This window comes from Stenella coeruleoalba, assembly GCF_951394435.1.
Source record: "Stenella coeruleoalba genome assembly, chromosome: 14".
Taxonomy (NCBI): domain Eukaryota; kingdom Metazoa; phylum Chordata; class Mammalia; order Artiodactyla; family Delphinidae; genus Stenella; species Stenella coeruleoalba.
The window spans coordinates 79,983,550-80,005,335 of record NC_137160.1 but is presented as its reverse complement, the minus strand read 5'-3'; the positions used below and the strand labels follow the sequence as shown (position 1 = coordinate 80,005,335).

The following is a 21,786-nucleotide window of genomic DNA, read 5'->3' as shown; positions in this document are numbered from 1 at the left end:
AAATTACTAGACCACTTACTGCATTAAAAGCTCATCAGCACAGTTAACAAAATGAAAAGCTGTGGCCACATTGAACAGATCTACTTAATTGACGTTCTTTAATTCTATGTGCCTGGGAAGATTTTTTTTTTTAATTGATAGTCAAAGTAGGTTAAAATAGGGAGTTAGTCATGGAAACAGTGGCAACATTTCAGAAACTAAGTCTACTCTGGGTTTGAAAATGGGAAACAATTAACCATAGACTCAGAGGCATTTCCTTTTAATTTACTCCTTTTAGTTATGTAAAATTTAATTTACCGCCAGTGCGCCTCATTCCAACTATTATTAGAAAATTGCCCTTAAACTTCTAAAGTATTATATATAAAAGCCCTTTGCAAGTGCTGGTACTAAACCTCAGCAAAGAGAACAGGAAAGCTAAATGCGCTGAAATTGAAATCATTCTGCCATTGAGCAGGGAAATCATTTAGTAAAACCAGATTAAATCTCTCTCAGTAAAATGACAATTTCATATACATGCCTTCCCACTTTCTGATAGCCAGCTGCATAATAAGAACCATTTAAAGTGATGCTGTCATACAGTATTATTTTTCAGGATTATTCTGAGAGTCCCTTAAATTTTTTTTTCCTTTTGTTGCATGAACTTAAATTTATTACCTAAAATATTATTAAACTAACTCTTAGTGTCCTTCACTCAGTCTTCCATGATAAGAACTTTCTTTTGCTTTCTAAGACTGTTTCCCAGGATAATGTCCTGTAGATGGTGTCCTGGGCGTTTTAGCTTAATTAGCAGATTGTGATACCAGTCTCTCTACTATTCCTCTTTCCTCAGTTTGCATTTTCCACATTCTATTATCGTCCATGAACTTGATCTCATTTAAAGTTGCCCCTTCCATATGGCAGGCACTTTTGATTGATTTGTTTTTACCATATTTTCCCGATGAATCCTGAGTCAGAGAAGAATCCGAGACATTTCTTGTTCTCCCACAGCATATGTGTGTTTGGGCGCTAAGGGGGCGGGTGTGGGAGATTGAGTTTGGCTCACAGGGGTTGGATGGGCAAACGTGAGCTGCACACTGATCGTCATTATCATGTAGGTTCAAGTGCTGATGGCTCTAGAAGCAATTTCTCATTTCAGATCAACTTGCTTGTCTGCGTAACCGGATTCCTTTCCTCTTAGGTAATCACAGACCTGGAGGAGCAGCTAAACCAGCTGACGGAGGACAATGCTGAGCTCAACAACCAAAATTTCTACTTGTCCAAACAACTTGATGAGGCCTCTGGCGCCAGTGACGAGATCGTACAGCTGCGAAGTGAAGTAGACCATCTCCGCCGCGAGATCACGGAGAGGGAGATGCAGCTCACCAGCCAGAAGCAAGTAAGGATTGTAAACAATGTCAGAGACTTCCCCAGGAAACTTGGAACCCCTTTAGATTTTAGAGGAGGTGCCAGTTGCATCTCTCCCAAGGGTTCTCAGACTGAGCCTGTCCAGTAAAAAGGCTCTTTTTTATAATCATGTCTGTGTTTGTTTGTTTTTTTTTTGCTGTACGCGGGCCTCTCACTGCTGTGGCCTCTCCCGTTGCGGGGCACAGGCTCCAGACGCGCAGGCTCAGCGGCCACGGCTCACAGGCCCAGCCGCTCCACGGCATGTGGGATCCTCACGGACCAGGGCACGAACCCGTGCCCCCTGCATCGGCAGGTGGATTCTCAACCACTGTGCCACCAGGGAAGCCCATGTCTGTGTTTTGAAGGCTTGTGGGTTTTAAAAATGGCTTTTAGAAGTGTCTAGTTGGTTTGGTTTTTTTTTGTTTGTTTTTTGGCCGCTCCGCACAGCATGCAAGATCTTAGTTCCCCACCATCCCTATGGAACCCGTGCCCCCTGCAGTGGAAGTGCACAGTCTTAACCACTGGACTGCCAGGGAAGTCCTTTGTGTGGTTGTTTTTGATTTTGATTTAAAACCATTAAAAATAGAATAGAATGCTTCTGTGAGCCACTTTATTTTTACGTATTTATTTAAAAAAAATTTTTTTTTGGCTGTGTCACATGGCCTATGAGATCTTATTTCCCCTACCAGGGATTGAACCCTGGCCCTTAGCAGTGAGAGCTCAGAGTCCTAACCACTGGACCGCCAGGGAATTCCCGAGCCACTTTATTGTTAAGTGTGGTCTCTTTTCCCTGGTCTTCCTCCTGGTTCTTTCTATAAGATGACGGCCCTTCATCTTATAGATGAAGGAATGGCCCTTCATCCATTCTTGTCTGGTCCCCTCATTCTGTAGGAGAAAAAGATAGTGTCTTTCAGACCATAGTTAGAAACTCCTGCTTTTCTGAAACTGATCTGACAAAAGTAACATCTGGGAAATCCTCATTTGACACAAAGCACAACTCAGTGATACTGATTTGCAGACGATGGAGGCTCTGAAGACTACCTGCACAATGCTGGAGGAGCAGGTCATGGACCTGGAAGCCCTGAACGACGAGCTGCTGGAAAAAGAGCGGCAGTGGGAGGCCTGGAGGAGCGTCCTTGGTGACGAGAAGTCCCAGTTTGAGTGTCGGGTTCGAGAATTACAGAGGATGCTGGACACTGAGAAGCAGAGCAGGTGGGACTTCCTGTTGGTAGAAAGCCAATGGCAGGTGACAGCAGCAGGATCCAGCTCAGAGCTACCAGCAGGGTAACCAATTGTCCCAGCTTGGCCAGCACTGAGCAGTGTCCTGGGACGTAAGACTTTCAGTGTTAAAACTGGGAGACTCTTGTGCAAACCAGAATGGGTCTGTCATCCTCATTGTAAGTACAGACAGTGCCATTTGGCAGTAGATGGTGACCACTTACCCCATGCAGGGCCTGGGAGTCAGCAGGGAGAATATCTCAGTGCTTTCTCTGTAGAAACTCTTTTCTCGGGTTTCTAATCATTGTGACCATGTAGCAAGACCATCACTGTTTCGATCCTGGTCATTTGTGACGCAAGTCTGCCTTCTACACCAACCTTGGCGTTATTGACAGTTCGGGCCGGATGATCCTTTGTTGCGGGCACTCTTCTGTGCGCTGTAGGATGCCGAGCTGCATCCCTCGGCTTGCCCCACTAAACCCGAGTAGTGGCTCCTTCCTCCTGTTGTGACAACCCCACACATCTCCACACATTGCCCAGTGTCCCCTGGGGGGCAAAATCACCCCCAGTTTGAGAACAACTGCTCTATAAGAAGTTTTTTTTTTCCATTTCTTGGTAGGAAATAATTTCAGGTAGTATCTTTTCTCTGTGTTCCCACAGTCCTCCCAGCATAGAATTCCCTTCCTGCCGGGGTCACAGGTGTGAGGGTTGTGTACTGCATGCTGCTGGGGATGCTGTTTGCACTGAAGACGTCATAGATATGAAGATTTATTATGACAGTTTAACAGCTCACAGCAGCAGTTTCTGCACTAACAAAATCAGTATATTATGACAGTTTACCAACAGATGGGAGTAAACAGTCTTAAAGAACACGTGCCTTTCTTAGTTTGTGCAGAGACACCTACGGGCTGGTATTCGCCCCGTGGCTTCATGTCTGCCCAGCTGAATCCTATCCCTCCCCCCATAACCTCGCTAATATCACCTTCCTCTGAAACTTGCCTTCCTGCGGTACTCTCAACTCCTTTTTTTTGGCTGTGTTGTGTCTTCATTGCTGCACGCGGGCTTTCTCTAGTTGCGGCGAGTGGGGGCTACTCTTAGTTGTGGTGCACGGGCTTCTCATTGCGGTGGCTTCTCTTGTTGCGGAGCACGGGCTCTAGGCGCGTGGGCTTCAGTAGTTGCGGCGTGCGAGCTTCAGTAGTTGCAGTGCATGGGCTCAGTAGTTGTGGCGCACAGGCTCTAGGGCGCGCGGGCTTCAGTAGTTGTGGCTCTTGGGCTCTAGAGCGCAGGCTCAGTAGTTGTGGCGCACGGGCTTAGTTGCTCCGTGACATGTGGGATCTTCCCGGACCAGGGCTTCAACCCGTGTCCCCTGCATTGGCAGGCAGATTCCCAACCACTGCGTCACCAGGGAAGTCCACTCTGAACTCTGTAAACAAGATAAACTATACCTGGAAATATTTATCATTTATTAGGACTCTATCAGATTCATTTTAGTATTTCCCACATTTGCTTGATCATAAAGTAGACTCATCACTGTCTTGGATGTATAATCTGTGCTAAATCAAACTAGAAAAGACTGGAAGCAAAGAGGACCTATAAGTTTCAAGAGAAACTGGTAAAAATCTTCCCCTTTTAGACATCTTCCCATTCAGGGTACTTGCTGATGTAAGGGGACTACTGGTTTAAGACCAGCAACCTTCTGTTGCTGTTTCCCTCCAAACTCTTGGGCTCCCCCATCCTCACCATACATTCTGGCTGCGCTCACACAGACACCCTCCCTCCCACCTGCAAGTCCAGCTCTTATGCCAGCTGTTTCTAGAATCCTTCAGAGACAGTTTTGGGGACGGAATCTGACCATAGCATCAAGAAATTCACAATCACACGTGGAAGGTGTAATCATGGGCTGTGCTTGGGAAGACATTTCATGTATACTTTCAGGGGCAATTGTGAAAGGTCTTGGCTACCCACCCCCGTTTCTTTCCTCCCTCTATTTTGGTATTATGTGGGACCTGAGATGAGTAAAATATAATTCTTAATTCTTGTCTTCAAGAGGCTAAGAGTCTACTGGAGGAGGTAAACTACGCCTAAAATAGAGAGTGGGCTGTGCCAGGCGAGAAATACCTTTATGCTTAGGGGACAACAAGGAGAGGTTGCTTCTGAGAGGGAAACTGGGAAAGGTTCTATGGTGGACGTGGTCTTTGAGTTTACCCTTGAAGTCTGAGTAAGATTTGGATTTGTCGGGTGGGGAAGGAGAGCTGCCAGTGGAGGAGCCTGTACAAGCCCAGGTGTGGAAGCGGCAAAGCATAAGACCTAAAGGGGGGAGGGGCAGTGATTTTTCTAGTTTGCTTCCAGTTTTTCTATTCTTTCACCTTATTTACAGATATTGATATATCCGTCAGGTTCAAGTTTCAGTTTCTTGAGGAGCACCCAGAACACTTCACCTCTTGCATGTACTTTAAGGAGAGGAAGTGTTTGCTCACATGGGGCTTCGCGTGGCCCTCTGCACCCTGTGTTCCTTCAGCAGGCCCTCATTCCCTTCCTGCTCCCGTAGGAGGGTGTGACAGTCTTGTGACGTCTTCTCCAACCCAGTTGCATTTGGAAAGATGCCTTATCGCCTTCAGCCTTTCCAAGTGCATATATATTCACAGGAACTTTACCTGTGAAGAGTATTTTTACCCAGGGCCTAAAGTGGGTCACATCTTCACTCTGAACGTGGTCAGAAAACAAGACATAATTCAGAACAAGGGGTCGGGTTGGGCATCTCGCCAGCCCACAGTCTGTTTGGTTGCTTAGCAGGGTCCGAGCTGGACCAGCTCCCTTCCTGCAGGGCGGCGATGGTGGGGCCTCTGAACGTGCCCATGTTTCCCCGCAGGGCGAGGGCCGATCAGCGGATCACCGAGTCGCGCCAGGTGGTCGAGCTAGCAGTGAAGGAGCACAAGGCTGAGATTCTGGCCCTGCAGCAGGCTCTCAAGGAACAGAAGCTGAAGGCCGAGAGTCTCTCCGACAAGGTCAGCCCCTGTCCCTCCTGCCCTTTAGATACACGTGTGCACCTCCTTTTAGCAGGTATGCTTGACACACAGTCACATGCGATCAACGATCAGCATGTTTCATAAACAGAGTCGCGCGATTATGCTTCCCCGTGGGCCGCCCTCTGTTGCCAGTAGCGTGGGTGAGGGGGGCAGGTATTAGGGTGTCAGAGTCGGTCAGTGACTTCCTCACATCTGCCTGTCAGGGCCCCTGAGGTCGAGATTTTGATCTGGGTGCACAACACTCTTGCTTTCTGGCATTTGATTTCTAGACGCCTTCATGGGTCTAATGTCGAACATCCTTGGGGAGCAGGGAGTGTTGAGGACTCATGCTCATCCCATTGCTGCAATGACAGGAAGCCTCAGCCTCTCTGGGTTCTAAGTCCAGGGACACGGTAGGATCTGAGGATGGTGCAGGTTCTCAGTATTTCACGTTGGAAATACACGTGTTCTGTCCACCTAGCACTCTGTATTCTGTATTTACAAAGTGACATACCAGTGTTTGGAGATTTTTATCTAATCTTAAAAGAGATTTCGAATAGGTGCTTCAATATTATAGATAACAAAAGGTCCGAGGAATTTCATGTATACGCATAGCCTCATACATACACGCTCTTTGGCGCACACACACATAATATAAAGTAGAAATCCAACCTCTGAATTTTGTGTAACTTTGTAATTTCATGATTATAAAAGTGATTATTTGGGGTCATTGTGGAAGATATAGAAACCACAGAAAAGTCAAGAAAAAAATGACTGGTAAGCTGTCATCACCGAATTTGTATATACATATAAATATTTATTTATAAATTTAGGTTCTTACAATATAAACAGCTTTACATATTTTTTTAAACATCACATAACTAGGGTCTTTTCCTGAATTAGTGAATCTTTTTTGAACATGTAGTTCTAGAAACATCAATTACACAGAGGCACCTATTTTTTATTTTTATTTTTTTTGGCAGTACGCGGGCCTCTCACTGTTGCGGCCTCTCCCGCTGTGGAGCACAGGCTCCGGACGCGCAGGCTCAGCGGCCATGGCTCACGGGCCTAGCTGCTCCGCGGCATGTGGGATTTTCCTGGACTGGGGCACGAACCCGTGTCCCCTGCATCGGCAGGCGGACTCCCAACCACTGCGCCACCAGGGAAGCCCGAGGCACCTATTTTAATGATTCCACTTGTGTTGAAAATTTGAGTTTCTTCCATTTTTTTTTGTTTTTGCCATCATAAATAACACTGTGATGAACATAAACCTTTATGGACATCCGTGATTATTTTCTTAGCAGAATTTCATAGAAATAATATGATCAGATTTAAGGCTAGAGCTTGTTACTCAGGAACCCTCCTGGTATTGACTTACTATTTTTTTTAACCATAAGGAAAGTAAATATATTATTTGACCATGAGGAAAGTAAATGTATTATTTAGAGATAAATGAACGCTTTTGTGTTTAGCTTGAAGGATATTTTTTTTTACCTGACTGTTCTTAAAGTATTCTATAGCAAAGTCCTACCCATCCTTTAAGACTCTAGACATTCTGACCCCATCTTCTCTTGACGACTAGTCTCTCAGGATGAATTTCTCTTCTCCGTACCTCTTATCGAAATCGTCACCTGACAAAGCAGTCACTGTTTGTATACGTGTCTAGTTATGGTGCCACCCTCTGCCTTTGTGACCTGATGTAAGATCCTGGAGAGAGCTTGTCTGTCCTTTCATCCAAAGCTCCTGATATTATCCTATGCGAGTAGTAAGCATTCAGAATGTGATGATTTAATTCAGCCGAAGCATGTCAGATAAACAAATTCTTGAGAAGTCATCCTCCTACATATGACCCATCCCTTAGAAATAATATTCTCTCCCCACAGAATAACGCACATAAGGCTTATCTATGACAGGGACATTTGTGATATACTTTTAAAAAAACCAGTATTTATGTTCCGACCTTTAGAACTTGATTATTCTTTACCTGAGAAGGTTTGTGGATATTTGCAGAAGTTGTTAGCGTCTGACATTACTAAATGTGGTGTCACGGCCAATTTTTTCCAAATGTCCAGCTCAATGACCTGGAGAAGAAACACGCCATGCTTGAAATGAATGCCCGAAGTTTACAACAGAAGCTGGAGACGGAACGAGAGCTCAAACAAAGGCTTCTGGAAGAGGTGAGTATAAAACGCCGGGCAAATAGAGCCGGGTGGACTCTCAAGTGAATATCTGTTGTCTTCAGGTGGGCAGATCCAAATTAAGGCGTTCAGATTTCAAAGTGGAAATTTTCAAGGAAGAGTAAGGTGGTCACCGGATACTTCCTTTTTTTTTCTTTCTTTCTTTTTTTTAAAATTTTATTTCATTATATCTTTTTATTTTATTATTTATTTATTTATTCATTTATGGCTGCGTTGGGTCTTCGTTGCTGCGCGCGGACTTTCTCTAGTTGCGGCGAGCGGGGGCTACTCCTCGTTGTGGTGTGCGGGTTTCTTGTTGCGGTGGCTTCTCTTGTAGCGGAGCATGGGCTCTAGGTGCGCTGGCTTCAGTAGTTGTGGCTCGTGGGCTCTAGAGCACAGGCTCAGTAGTTGTGGTGCATGGGCTTAGTTGCTCCACGGCATGTGGGATCTTGCCAGACCAGGGCTGGAACCCGTGTCCCCTGCCTTGGCAGGCAGATTCTTAACCACTGCGCCACCAGCGAAGTCCCGGATACTTTCTTAAAGGTGTTTAACACGTTAAAAGAATGTGTCACGAAGGCCGGGGTCCTCTTTGTCCTTGTGTCCTCCCAAATGGTGCTTAATGGTGTGTCTAGTACACAGCGAGTCTGTGCCAAGTGGAAGTTTATTAAATATGCAGGCACATAGATATTGAGTTAAATTCTTCTTTAGATTTTATGTCCAAAGTACATGAAGTTTGCAGGCTGATAGGACAACCTTGTAATTAGCTTTGTGCACGGGGCAGAGACCTGATCAGATTACACTGAGTGCCAAATCTCATGAAGGCTTTTGAACACCCAGTTAATTCAGTTTAAAAAAAATGATGCCCTGCTTTTGAGACACAAAACGAAAAGCTCAAATTGGTCTCCCAAACCAATCCATTCCTTATGTTATTTCCTGTACCTTTTAACAGAATTCTGAAAATCTCTGTTTAAACTGATGACAACTTCCCACTCCCAAACAAAGCCCTGGTTTGGTTGAATCACTGATAATTCGGCTTTGTTCATTAGAATTGACCTATCGGGACAAATGCACTTTATAAAGATATTTCACGAGAAGCTGGACTCCAAGAGTGTTCTGTTTAAGCCATAGGGAGCCTGACGGTTGAATTAGCCAGATTATCTCTTCTGGTGAACTGAGGTTTTATTGTGTGCTACCTGTAGCCCCTGAGGGGCTCTGCTGGTAGAAATATTATGACTATGTTATTAAGTTCGAAAAGTGTGGTGAAAATTTTGCAGGTGAATGTAAAATGTTTTATAGAATGAGGGTTTAAAAAATATGGGTGGGAGTTTTGGAAAGTTCTGGAGATGGATGATGGTGACGTACAACCATGTGAATATACTTACTGCCACAGAACTGTGCAATTAAAAATGATTAAAGTGGTAAATTTTATGTATATTTTACCACAACAAAAAATTTTTTAAATCAATTACACACACACACACACACACACACAAACATACACACACGTGGGTGGGAAATTCACCAAAGGTGACACTAAGAACATTATAATAGAAATTGACAAATCACCCCGGTGGTCAGATAGAGAATGGTGGTCTTTTATCTGGAATGAATAGGCAACACCCCCACTTGAGGCACCTGTTGGAAACAGGAGGAACAGAAATAATCAGTGTTCTCGCCTGTCCTCTTTTCCTTTCAAGGAAGGAGCGCTGGCCCCAACAGCTCAGTGCTTTGGTCCGAGGTTACATGGTGAGTCAGTGGCAGGGCTAGGAAGAGCAGGCTGGAATCCTGATTCAGTTCCCTTGTTCTCACTTCTAAAACTACCTGGGAACGTTTCCAGTTCTCCATTCTGCACCTCACAGAGGGCTTTTTGAGCAGATGTCTGTCTGGCTGCCATTGAATGGGAGGCAGATCTCACTGACAGCCGAAACCATTAGGGAACTAAGAACAATCTTTATTGTCCGGAACGCAGCTGGCATGCTGGCTTGTGGTGGGCCTTCTGTAAGCAGGAGACCGGGGGCTCAGCCTGGCTCTCCCCTCCATCAGGTGCAGATTCTTGTAAATGGGGTCAGAATCAGTGCCTCAGAGTTGGAAAGAATTTTTGTGTGTCATTTATTGCAAATTCCCAGCACTTGCACCGCTGTTCCCTTTATTATTCCTGTCCTGGGCACTAACGGATCTTTCTCCCAGATCTTTTCTCTCGGGCCAGAAATGGCCTCAGAAGCTTTTCTGACACTGCCCTTTACAGGCATGATTAGTCTTTTGGACGTGACGCCAGAGCTCAGAGTCCACTTGCTAATCCTGTCGAGTTAATCCCCCTCCAAGGTAGAGAGTCCCTTCCCCAACCCTCCGCATAGGTGGGCCTCGGTGAACCTTGGCCTCAGTATCAAAATTTAGAGTGACTTTAGACATCCCAGCTCATTTTTCTGGCACCTGTAACTCTTGGAAAGTCCTTTCTTATTGTAAACTAAAGCCTGTAACTTCCAACCATTGTTTCTGTTACATCGAAACATATGAAAACAGGGTGTAGTCTCATATTTCCAACCAAAGTAGGAGGTTAATACTGATTAATGATCAAATCACTTGACTAGTAATCGAAATAACTAATGTTTAATTAGCACGTACTATATGCCAGGTGCCTTTCTGAGTGCTTTCCATGAATTAACTCCTATAGTCCTTGTGACACTTCTGTGAGAGAACTACTACTTTTTATTGTATCATCTCTGTGACGGCTGATTCGATATCTCTGTAGCTTTCCCACTCCATATTGCCTTCTCTTTTCTAAATGGAACACTTGAAGTCCTTCCATGTTTGGGATGTTCTTTTCTGATAGATTTTTCTTTCCGAAGAGAGTTTCTAGAAGCCCCTGTGGTTTGAACAGCACAGCATAGGGCTATCTCCACTTCCATTCTGGGCTCCGAATATCTCTGCCAGCGACCCAAGCTCTTTCTGTGGCTTTGGCACACTGCTGACACCCATCGATCTGTTAAATCACCACCAGCCCTTCTACAAGTTTTTTTTTTTTTTTAAACATCTTTCTTTATTCAGTTGATGTGTTTAAAAAATACCATCCTATTAAACCTTCTCTTGTTGGTTTTGATCCATCTTCCCAGCCACCAGAGTTGTTTCATGCTCTGGTTCTGTCATCTAGTTCCTTTGTGCTTCCTCCCAGTTTCCTGTCACCCTCATAAAATTGGGGGACAGATCTAAGCACGTGGCTAGAGCCCTCTTTTCACTCTAACACTGTCTGGGAACAGCCTCCATTTACCTCTCTCTGGGAAGCAGGTTAATGGTTTTGTAAAACATTTCATTGAGCACAAATGTCACTCTTGTTTTCTATTGTAGTAAATAAGTAGCCTATTTCCTGGAAAGCTAATGGACAGTTGATGTGTTGATTCTAGAGAAATATTTTGGGCCTGGCTGTCACCAAACAGATTCTTGTCCCTAGCACTTGTTTCTCTGCTTCCTGCCTAGTAATTAGTGTTGTCCTAAAATAGTGGAGAGAAACTAAAGTGGATAATTTGCAAGAAGTAATCATTTGTGCTACAGGGGACAGATAGCTCCCTAGAGGAGGTTATCTTAGCTGTTTTCTCTCTTTCTTTCCCTGTATTTTAGGGGGTGCTGTGGTTTGATTCAGAAATTCCAGGTCACGCACACAGGGCAGGTGATCATAAGTTAGTATCCTGCTTTACGGAGGACTGATGGGGAGAGGCTGTCGGAGTAGGTTCGGGCAGGAAAGGAAGATGGAAAGGTGAGGGGGGCGCACCTGAACGGGATGGAGGGAAGAAAGACAGACGAAGGAGGCAGCGCTAAGATTCATCGAGCATGTGCTGTATGCTGGGCACTGTGCTTGATGTGTCAGCCAGTGAAGGGAGTTATTACCCCCACTTACAGACGAAGAGACTGAGGGTCTGAGAGGCAGTGAGCTGCCCCTGGTCACAGGACTAATGAGAGTTAAAGTCAGGATTTGAACCAGGGTCTGGAACGTTCTAAAGCCCAGGTTCTTTTCCATGACACCATGATGCCTCAGGGGATCAGCTGCCTCTCAAGAGGAAGGGCAGGTGAGGAGTAGGAATGGACAGACAAGCATCAGTGGAGGGAAGAGAAATAAGGTAGCGAGGTTTCAGCAGATTCCGAGGTCATCAGTAGCCTTTGGCTGGCTGGGGCGTGGGCCACCGAGGTTTGCCCTCGCCTGCTGGGAAACTCCCGTGCTGATGGTTATAGCTCTTTACCAGCCCTCTGTCCTTAAGGCCGCAGAGGCTCTAGGCCACCAGGGAAGGGAGTATTTGGGCCACTGGTGGTGTGGTTAGATTGGACCCAAGGGGTTGGGTGAAATGAAGCAGCATCTTGTCAGGATAGCTGTTCTTTCCTGCTTTTTAGAAACAGAAGCATTTTAGGAAAGAGAGTCATAAACCCAGTATCTTTATAGCCTGCTCTGTTTTCTGGTTGACTTCCATTGTAAAAAAAATTGGAGAGAGATTTCCAGCACAAAGCGATTTCCAATGTCCTAAATAGAATTTTGTTTTCCTTGGGTTTTACCGACACTTGTACTGAACCTGGGATCTTCCTTCCTCCCCACATGGTAGAAATATCTCCTGCGACTGTGGCTATTGGGGTGCTTGTTGGTCCCACACCCTGACGAAGTGCTGTTTGAGTTAGAGGTGCTATGACCCTTTTTTTTTTTAAATCAATTTATTTATTTATTTGTTTTTATTTTTGGCTGCGTTGGGTCTTCGTTGCTGTCCGTGGGCTTTCTCTAGTTGTGGCGAGCGGGGGCTACTGTGTTGCCCTGCGCGGGCTTCTCATTGTGGTGGCTTCTCTTGTTGCGGAGCACGGGCTCTAGGCACGTGGGCTCAGTAGTTGTGGCGCACGGCCTTTGTTGCTCCGCGGCATGTGGGATGTTCCCAGACCAGGGATCGAACCCATGTCCCCTGCATTGGAAGGCGGATTCTTATCCACCGTGCCACCAGGGAAGCCCTGACTCCCCTTTGTATATTCCACACAGAGAATCACAAAGTGAGTTCTCTTAACAGCAATTGAGATCTTAAAAAAAAAAAATAAGGACAAATCAGAACGTGGCTGTCATGGCATTAAGGCATACTGCCTTAGATGTCAACTCAGATGGCCCGTACTATGAAGTACCAAAATATCCTTAACTGCAACTCTGATTGGGAAGGCAGACCCACCAGTCTGGACTTCTTGTTGTGGTGGGCACCTTGTGAGTGGCTGGCCATCAGAGATTTCTGTGCAAGTTCTTTTTAACTGCACATGCATCATTTTGGAATAGCAGACAGTTGGTCATTCCGGAATGAGCCGAGCTTTTGGTGCCATGTCTGAAATTAGTTTGTAATAGGGACAGTGAGGGAGCACGTTGCTTTGTGTGTGGTATGAAGCCTCTCCTGCCTCTCTTCCTACCAGCAAGCCAAGTTACAGCAGCAGATGGACATGCAAAAGAGTCATATTTTCCGTCTGACTCAAGGGCTACAGGAAGCTCTAGATCGGGCTGATCTGCTGAAGACAGAAAGGAGTGATCTGGAATATCAGCTAGAGAACATTCAGGTGAGAACTGGCAAAGGGAACTTAAAGTGTCTGCAGGAGCAAAGCATGATGGCTAAAAGCCATCTGTCTGGTCAAATGGGCAGTATCTTCATGTTGTGTGTTTTTCCCAGTATTTTATTATGAGGATTTTCTAACGTTCAGAGAAGCTGGGAAATTTCTATCATGACCACCCTCTAGATTCTCCTACTTGCCATTTGCTATTTTTTGCTTTTTCACATATCTCTCCGTACTTCAGTCCATCTTTTTGGGGGGGATGGTGGGCAGTAAGATCAGAACTAAGTAAATAAAGATTGGCCCAGTGCGGCTTGGGTTGAATTTTTCGTATGTTAATATTGTAACAACTTTATTTTTTATTTTCTTAAAGTACTGAGTTTAAAAGTATACTTCTTTCGGTGTCTGAGGTGCTTTTCGTTTTCACAAATTTTAGGTTCTCTATTCTCATGAAAAGGTGAAAATGGAAGGCACTATTTCTCAACAAACCAAACTCATCGATTTTCTGCAAGCCAAAATGGACCAACCTGCTAAAAAGAAAAAGGTGGGTCAGAGGGTTTGAAAAGCGGGGAGCTGACAGTTTTGCTCAATCGTGGTGATTCTGTAAAGCCCACTGGGATAGATAATCCTAGGAACATCAGAGAAAACAAAATGCACCTTGTTTTGTTTGGGGTTGAAAAAGAGGCTTTGGGATCATCAGAATAGCTCTTCCAGAGAAGCGATCACTCTCGAGTCTGTAATACACCATTTTGTGTTCATGGCCTTTGAAGTTGTCATGCCTTCCTCTGTGAAGGCAGTGATAGTTTTTTCCCAGGCAGCTGGGGTGGGGGAGGTAGCAGAGAGGAAGGTTTATACTCAGGTCAGCGTCCTGGACTCCAGAGGGGTTCCCTGCTCACATGTACAGGATTCTGGAGAGATTACAGGTCACTTGTATGGGATTCTAGACAGAGAGGGGTTCTTAGGTCATGGGGATGGGATACCAGAGGTTTTAATATGTCATCTGTATGGGGCCGTAGAAGGATTCTCAGGTCATGTGTACGGGACTCCAGAAAAACTAGCCATCATCTGCTCAGTCCTTCTGATTGGCTCAAGAAGAGACTGGGACCCAGAGAGCTGACGTAACCTGCCCCAAATGTCTGACTGGATAGCTGTCCCTTCCACGGGGTGCGGCTCCATCTCTTTAAAATTGTAACATATAAATTGAAAACAATGACCAAAAGAAACAGATGGACAGGGTGATACATAGGCACACATGGGAAGATTTTTAATAAGCCCAAAGCATGCTTCCCTGAACCACTGAAGGTTTGGTCATGTGTTCTCAGTTCCAGAAGGTCTCTAAGGAGCCTGAAGCTTCTTCCCAAGGCACCCAGATGCCAGAGTAGCACTGGCGGTGGTACAGGGAAGGCCTCCGATGACAGGATACTGGGGAGTGGGCTGAAGGAGGCGGCCGGTCTCTTGGTCCCTTTGTTCTCTTTACGGGAAGGCACCAGAGCGGCAGTGGTGGTTGTGGAGGCGGGTTTCCTTGTGTGCTGTGTGACCGTGCCTGTTGGTGCTGATGATACTGAATCTGGTTTATTTTATCAGCGGACTGTTATCTGAGTTTGTCACTTGATGTAGTCAGGGTGCTTCCGTGTATTTTTTTGGTTCGTTTTCACTCCCATTACCCTACGTTATACTTTTCTTTCCCATGTACAATACATGTTCCATTTGCATGTTTTTTGCATAAGCCCCTTGTGGTGACATTATTTTAGTATTCCATTTTTAAATTTTTTTTGCTTCCTTTAAAAAAAAATACTCATCTCTGTGTCTTGTAACGAAGCATCATGAGACAAATTCAAGGCGAGAGTGATTTCTGAACCATGTCTCCTTTCCATCCTCCACTTCCATTTTTTGAGGGTAAAGGCTCAGGAAATGGCTCTCCTTCTTGGGAATGCTAAAGGAAGAGGTGGTGGCAATTCAAGCATCTCTGACCCTCTCGGTGAAAACTTCCACGCCCCTATTTTTTTTCCAGCCGGCTGGGAGGGGCTGTGGCTCGGTCCCCCCCTCCCCCTTCACATGCCATTTTTACTAAACCCGCTTGCAGTGAGTATGTGCCCGACTCCCGTGGTCTGCTCCTCCCGAGGCAGAGTTCCTTTCACTAGTTCCCAGTGCCAATTTCCAGGAGTTAGGAGATATCTCTGTTTCCATTGCTAGGGTTTATTTAGTCGACGGAAAGAGGACCCTGCTTTGCCCACACAGGTTCCTCTGCAGTACAATGAGCTGAAGGTGGCTCTGGAGAAGGAGAAAGCTCGCTGCGCGGAGCTCGAGGAAGCCCTGCAGAAGACCCGCATCGAGCTCCGCTCCGCCCGGGAGGAAGGTACGGGTGCCCTCGAAGCCAAGTGCGGTGGACGAGGCAGAGGACCGATCTCAAGGAGATTGGCCGAGACTAGTTCAGCCTCGTGGTGACAGCCCAGACATCCCACGTCTGAACGATTCACGGCATCCTCGGCATTGCCGATCGGGCACCCTGTGTGTACTTTTGGTCTCGGGCCTTTGATAGCCAGCCCCCGGGGCGGTCCACTTGGTTGGGGCCTCTCGGGGGCCCTGCTAACCGAAAGGCGTTGGACCCGTCTCTCCCCAGCAGCCCACCGGAAAGCCGCAGACCACCCGCACCCGTCCACGCCGGCCACCGCCAGGCAGCAGATCGCCATGTCCGCCATCGTGCGGTCGCCCGAGCACCAGCCCAGCGCCCTGAGCCTGCTCGCCCCGCCGTCCAGCCGCAGGAAGGAGTCTTCGACTCCAGAGGGTATGTCCTCAAAAGGGGCCACTGGACATGCATCGACATTTTTTTAAATGGACTGAGAAATGCAGACCTAAGGTGAAAATGACAAGTAATAACACTAAAGGATAAAGAGTAAGAAGTAAGCCTTCTCCCCACCCCGGTTCCCTTACCCAGAGTCAACCATTGTGCTCTTCCAGCCATCGTTCATGCACGTAACTGCATGTCTGTATTATGCAGGTGTTTTATATAATCATCTTTAAGAGTCAGGAGAAAATAACATATTTTTCTCAGTCCTTTTGTCTTTCATAAATATCATAGCCCACTGTGCTCTACACCAGGAGTCTCCAACCCCCGGGCTGTGGACCGGTACCGGTCCGTGGCCTGTTAGGAACTGGGCGCACAGCAGGAGGTGAGCGGCGGGCGAGCGAGCGAAGCGTCATCCCCGCTCCCCATTGCTCGTGTTACCACCCGAACCATCCCCCACCCCCTGCCCCCCGCACCGGTCCCTGGAAAAATCGTCTTCAACGAAACCGGTCCCTGGTGCCAAAAAGGTTGGGGGCCGCTGCTATACACTGCAGAACATCTTTCTTCTTTTAGTTAAAATGCTATCTTAGCCAGTTTCGTATTAACACATATGATCGACCCCGTCCTTCTAGAGGGCTGTGTGGTCTTCCATGGTGGGAGGTGTATGATTCACCTATTAATCCAGACCCCTGTCGATGGGCATTTAGGTTATTTCCAGTTCCTTGTTTCCATATGTATCCTGCAGTGAACACCCTGCAGCTCTGTGGGTGCTATGACTGTAGGATAAGTCCTTGGGAAATGAATCAGGTTAAAGGTTATGTTCATTTTGAAAGTTGGTAATTTGTGCCAATTTATACCAGTGGTGTGAGGAGTTTTACTTTGTGGGCTTAAAAGTACTCTGTTCACCTAGAGACGGAAAGGACTTAAAAAAAAAAAAAAAAGCCAAGGAAGGTGGTTTGGAAAGTCATACAGAGAGTGGAGTAGAGCTGTGGTTTAATATCACGGTATCACCAGCTATGCACTTTATCTTATTTACTTATTTTTGGCCCTGCTGTGCAGCATGAGGGATTTTAGTTCCCCTACCAGGGATTGAACCCTTGCCCCCTGCAGTGGAAGCGTGGACTCTTAACCACTGGACCGCCAGGGAAGTCCCACTATCAACCCACCTTAGCTGCCAATCTTGATGGGATTTTGTTGTCGTCGTTTTCTTCAGCGATGATGTCATTTCATTTCCTATGTTTACATAACACTTTGAATCACAGAGCTTCACTCTTACAGTCATCAAAGTGGAGCTGGTAACACAGAGGAAAATCATTTCTGGCCCCCGTGTCCTTCGATGAGGCTGCGTAGAGCAGCTCCCTGAGTAGTTTGGAATACTCGAAGCATCTCCTTCGTGTGCGTGGCTTGTTCACCGTTTCAAAGTGCATTTATGTTATTTATTCCTCATGACTTTCTGATAAAGGAACAGGAATAGCATTATATGGAGAAATCAATTTGGATTCAGAAATATGGATCCTGAATTTTTCTATTTAAAGCTGCCGTTAGCTAGTTAGGTCACTGTTGAGAAGGGGGCCTTCTAAATGGAAAAAAATCAATCTTGTTAATTTTAACTGACTGGACTATAAATGTAAGAATCAGTTGTTTGAGGCTTAAAAGTTGTTTTTTTTAAAAAAGGAGGTTATTCATGAAAGAGCTGGGCATGAAGTGAGAATTCTTCAGTCAGTTTATGTATTGAATAATCAGAAGTTCTGTAATTCAGAATAGTGATCTTTAAACGATTCTGAAAAGCTCTAGATCCATGATCTCATGTGGAAAACAAACCGTTTATGACTAAAATATTTATAAACAACTGACTTAGAAGCATATGTTTCTCTATGCTCACAAATATCTATGCCATTGTATTAACAATCTGCTGCCAGTGATACGTTCTTAAATAAAACCTAATTCCTAATAACCAGATAATGGTGATTTTAATTTGGTTCATATAAATCTAGACACATCTATTAGTGTTAAAGTAATTTTACAATCCGTCACTAACGTGCTCTAATGTTTTTTAACAGCTTTATTGAGCTATAATTCACATACTATACAATTTATTTGTTTGAAATGTATAATTCATTGTTTTTTAGTAAGTTCACAAGGCTGTGCAACCATCACATTCTAATTTTTAAACATTTTTGGTCCAACCCCCCCCCCCAAAAAAAAAAACCCAAAAAACAAAACAACCCTACACCCATTGGCAGTTGCTTCCCATTTCCCCCTTCATGGAGCCTCTGACAACCACCAGTCTGCTTTCTGTCTCCATGGATTTGCTATCCTGGACGTTTCCTATAAATGAATCATACCACGTACGACTTTTTGTGTCTAGCTTCTTTCATAGAGCATAATGTTTTTGAGATTCATTCATCTTGTAGTATTTATCAGTACTTCATTTTTTTAATTGCTGAATAATATTCTATTGTGTGGTTATTACATCTTGTTTCTGTATTAATCCATCAGTGGACATTTAGATTGTTTCCATTTTTTGGCTATCATAAATAATGCTGCTGTGAACATCTGTGCACAGATTTTGTGGCTACATAATGTTTTCATTTCTCTTGGGTGTGTAGACCTAGGAGTGGAATTGCTGGGTCATCTGGTAACTCTGTGTTTAACTTTATGGGGAACGACCAAACTGGATTCCAAAATGGCTGCACCATTTGCTTTCCCACCAGCAGCGTATGAGGACCTTCATTTCTCCACATCTTTACCAACATGCATTTTCCATATTTTTGAGTCTGGATAACCCAGCGAGCGTCAACTAGTATCTCACTGTGGTGTTTATTTGCATTTCCCTAATGATGAATGACGTTGAGCATGTTTTCCTGTGCTTCTCGGCCATTTATCTTCTTTGGAGAGATGTCTTTTCAGATCTTTTGCCCATTTTTTAATTGGGTTGTCTTTTTCCTATTGCTTCATAAGAGTTCTTCCTATATTCTTGTTCTTTCTATATTCTGTTCTTCCTATAGTTCTTCCTATATTCTCTAAACTCCTTGTCAGAGGGATGATTTGCGAACACTTTTCCTATTCTGTGGGGCGTCTTTTCACCTTCTTGGTGGTATAATTTGCAGCACTTTAATGATTTTTTTGAAAAAATTTTCCTCCAGAATTCAGCCGACGTCTTAAGGAGCGCATGCACCACAACATTCCTCACCGGTTCAATGTAGGACTGAACATGCGAGCCACGCAGTGCGCTGTGTGTCTGGATACCGTGCACTTTGGGCGCCAGGCATCCAAGTGTCTTGGTAAGAGCAGCTGCTGTGCGTGGGGGGAGGGTGCCTGTGCATCTCCACCTAAGATTCTGTCCGATGGGGGTGGGGTTTTTTTTTCCTTTTTAAATTCCTCATCATGAGTGCATTCATTTTCAAGCTTTTAGTCTTAGTGGGAGGACACTATTTTTCCCCTGTTCAAGAGGGAGTTTATACGTGTTGTCAGCTCACGTCTCCAATTCCCTGTGCAAAATGCCTTGGGCTTTGTGAACTTCCAGCCCCCTTTCCGTCAGGCTGGTCTCTCCCTGCCTTTAGGCTGTGTGCTGGCTCCAAGGGAAACGTGCAGATGTGTTTTACACACCTGTCTGTGGCAGCCTGGGAGAAGCCAGGAAAACTGGGTTGAGAGTGTCTGGCTGTCTCGTTTCCTCTTCTCCGTAGGGGCCTGGCTCCTGGGAAAGGTTAGGGATGCCCTGAATGGCGGGGCCAGATGGACGGGCCAGGCGGGGGGTTGGCTGGCAGAGGCAGGGAACGGTCCAGCATCGGCCGAGTGTGTGTTCAGGTTGTTCACTGCTTTTCCCTAGAATGTCAGGTCATGTGTCATCCCAAGTGCTCCACGTGCTTGCCGGCCACCTGTGGCCTGCCAGCCGAATATGCCACGCACTTCACTGAGGCCTTCTGCCGTGACAAAATGAACTCCCCGGGTCTCCAGACCAAGGAGCCCAGCAGCGGCTTGCACCTGGAAGGTGGATGAAGGTGCCCAGGTATTGCTGCAAGGCCGTTCGGGCTGGGGTGGGGTCTGGTGAAGGGCGGCAGGATGTGCCGGCCAGAACGGGCCGCTTTGGGGTAAGGATACTTCTGAGCTAAAGGCATTTGGAAAACAGCAGATGCGAAAGTGACACTCTGACCTCCCCTTTCTCTCTTGGAAAGTAGGAGATAAAACTCCCATGTAAAAGCTGCTCTTCCTGTACCAGGAGGAAAGAAGCATTCTCCTCCCCGGAGCTGGGGGGGCAAGGCCAGCTGAGAGAAGTCTGTGCACACAGACCCTGTTACCTTTCCTCAGTTGCTGCTCTTTGTTCAACTTAGTATATAAGCACTTGGGCCCATCTGCTTTTGGGGCTTTATTTTCTTGCAGAGACTCCCATGTACGCATAAAATAAAATGTGTATGCTTTTCTCCTGTTCATGTGTCTAACATCAGTTGAATTCCGAGGCCAGCCTACGTCCCAGAAGGGTAGAAGGAAGCTTTTTTTTCCCCTGCCCCTGCACTTCATTCCCGATGTTTTCGAGGGAAGCATCTTCACCGGGATTCCCTCGCCTCCCCACCCCTTTCCCCTGCCCGACTCTTCTGAGTTCAAACAGTTCTTTCCCATCTGTGTTTTCCCAGGAATAACAAACGAGGACAGCAAGGCTGGGACAGGAAGTACATCGTCCTGGAGGGCTCGAAAGTCCTCATTTACGACAGTGAAGCCAGAGAAGGTAAATTAATAGCTCAGGGAATCTCATTGCACGCGGTTGGCCCAGCTGTCCTAGTCTTGGCGTGAAGGCTCTGTTTTCCGGACTGCGTTGCAAGCCTTCTACAAGTTTCCATTTTTGAAAATTAAAACCCAAATGACTGCGCTGAAGGTTATTGGTACGATACTCACGTCTATAGGTCTCCCCACTGAAGACCCTGCAGGGTGCTGCCCTGAAGATTCCACCTGCTAATACACCTTCCGAGAACTTCCGCCTCAGCCAACTAACCCATAAATCTGCATCGTCATCCGAAATTTGACTGTGCCACTCATCTGACGCACTTTACTTTTGTTTTTATCTTCCCTCTCCGCCTTCTCCGCACATCTCTTCCCTCCTCTGTTCTCGTGCGCCTGTCTGTCCACCGCATACTCCGTCTCTCTCTCTTTTTCCTCTTGTCTCCTCTTGTTCTTGTTCCTGTTCTTTTGTTTTCCTTTCTGCCCTTCCTCTTTGCACCAAGCTGGACAGAGGCCGGCGGAAGAATTTGAGCTGTGCCTTCCCGACGGGGACGTGTCTATTCATGGCGCCGTTGGTGCTTCTGAACTCGCAAACACAGCCAAAGCAGGTGGGGAGCAGCGGGGCCCCCGGAGGTGGGCTGGGCTGGCTGGCTGGGCTGGATCCGTCAGCAAGGGCAGGAGGGGCACGTGGCGGATCAGCCTGCGAAGGAGGCTTCCCGGCCCCGCCTTCTGCTAAGTAACTGGGACTCAGGTGTGGCTTGGCCATTGTTCCCAGCGGGGTGTGGGCGAACCCCACCCTGTGCTCTGTCGAATCTCCTAGATGTCCCCTACGTGCTGAAGATGGAATCTCACCCGCACACCACCTGCTGGCCCGGGAGAACCCTCTACTTGCTGGCTCCCAGCTTTCCCGACAAGCAGCGCTGGGTCACCGCCTTAGAGTCAGTTGTCGCAGGTGGGA

The 21,786-nt window shown here is 46.2% G+C and overlaps 1 protein-coding gene across 1 annotated transcript in view; it reads left to right on the top strand.

Moving 5' to 3' along the window:
* Positions 1-21,786, top strand: part of CIT (citron rho-interacting serine/threonine kinase) — a 168,948-nt gene that overhangs the window by 132,809 nt on the left and 14,353 nt on the right. Inside the window, 14 exon segments of the mRNA XM_079943395.1 lie at positions 1,178-1,375; positions 2,402-2,595; positions 5,471-5,606; positions 7,679-7,783; positions 13,199-13,339; positions 13,767-13,874; positions 15,524-15,686; positions 15,951-16,115; positions 19,262-19,399; positions 19,945-20,103; positions 20,106-20,124; positions 20,747-20,838; positions 21,332-21,436; positions 21,649-21,786. The exon segment at positions 21,649-21,786 is cut by the window's right edge and continues 32 nt beyond it. Coding sequence (XP_079799521.1) covers positions 1,178-1,375; positions 2,402-2,595; positions 5,471-5,606; positions 7,679-7,783; positions 13,199-13,339; positions 13,767-13,874; positions 15,524-15,686; positions 15,951-16,115; positions 19,262-19,399; positions 19,945-20,103; positions 20,106-20,124; positions 20,747-20,838; positions 21,332-21,436; positions 21,649-21,786 — 1,861 coding nt within the window.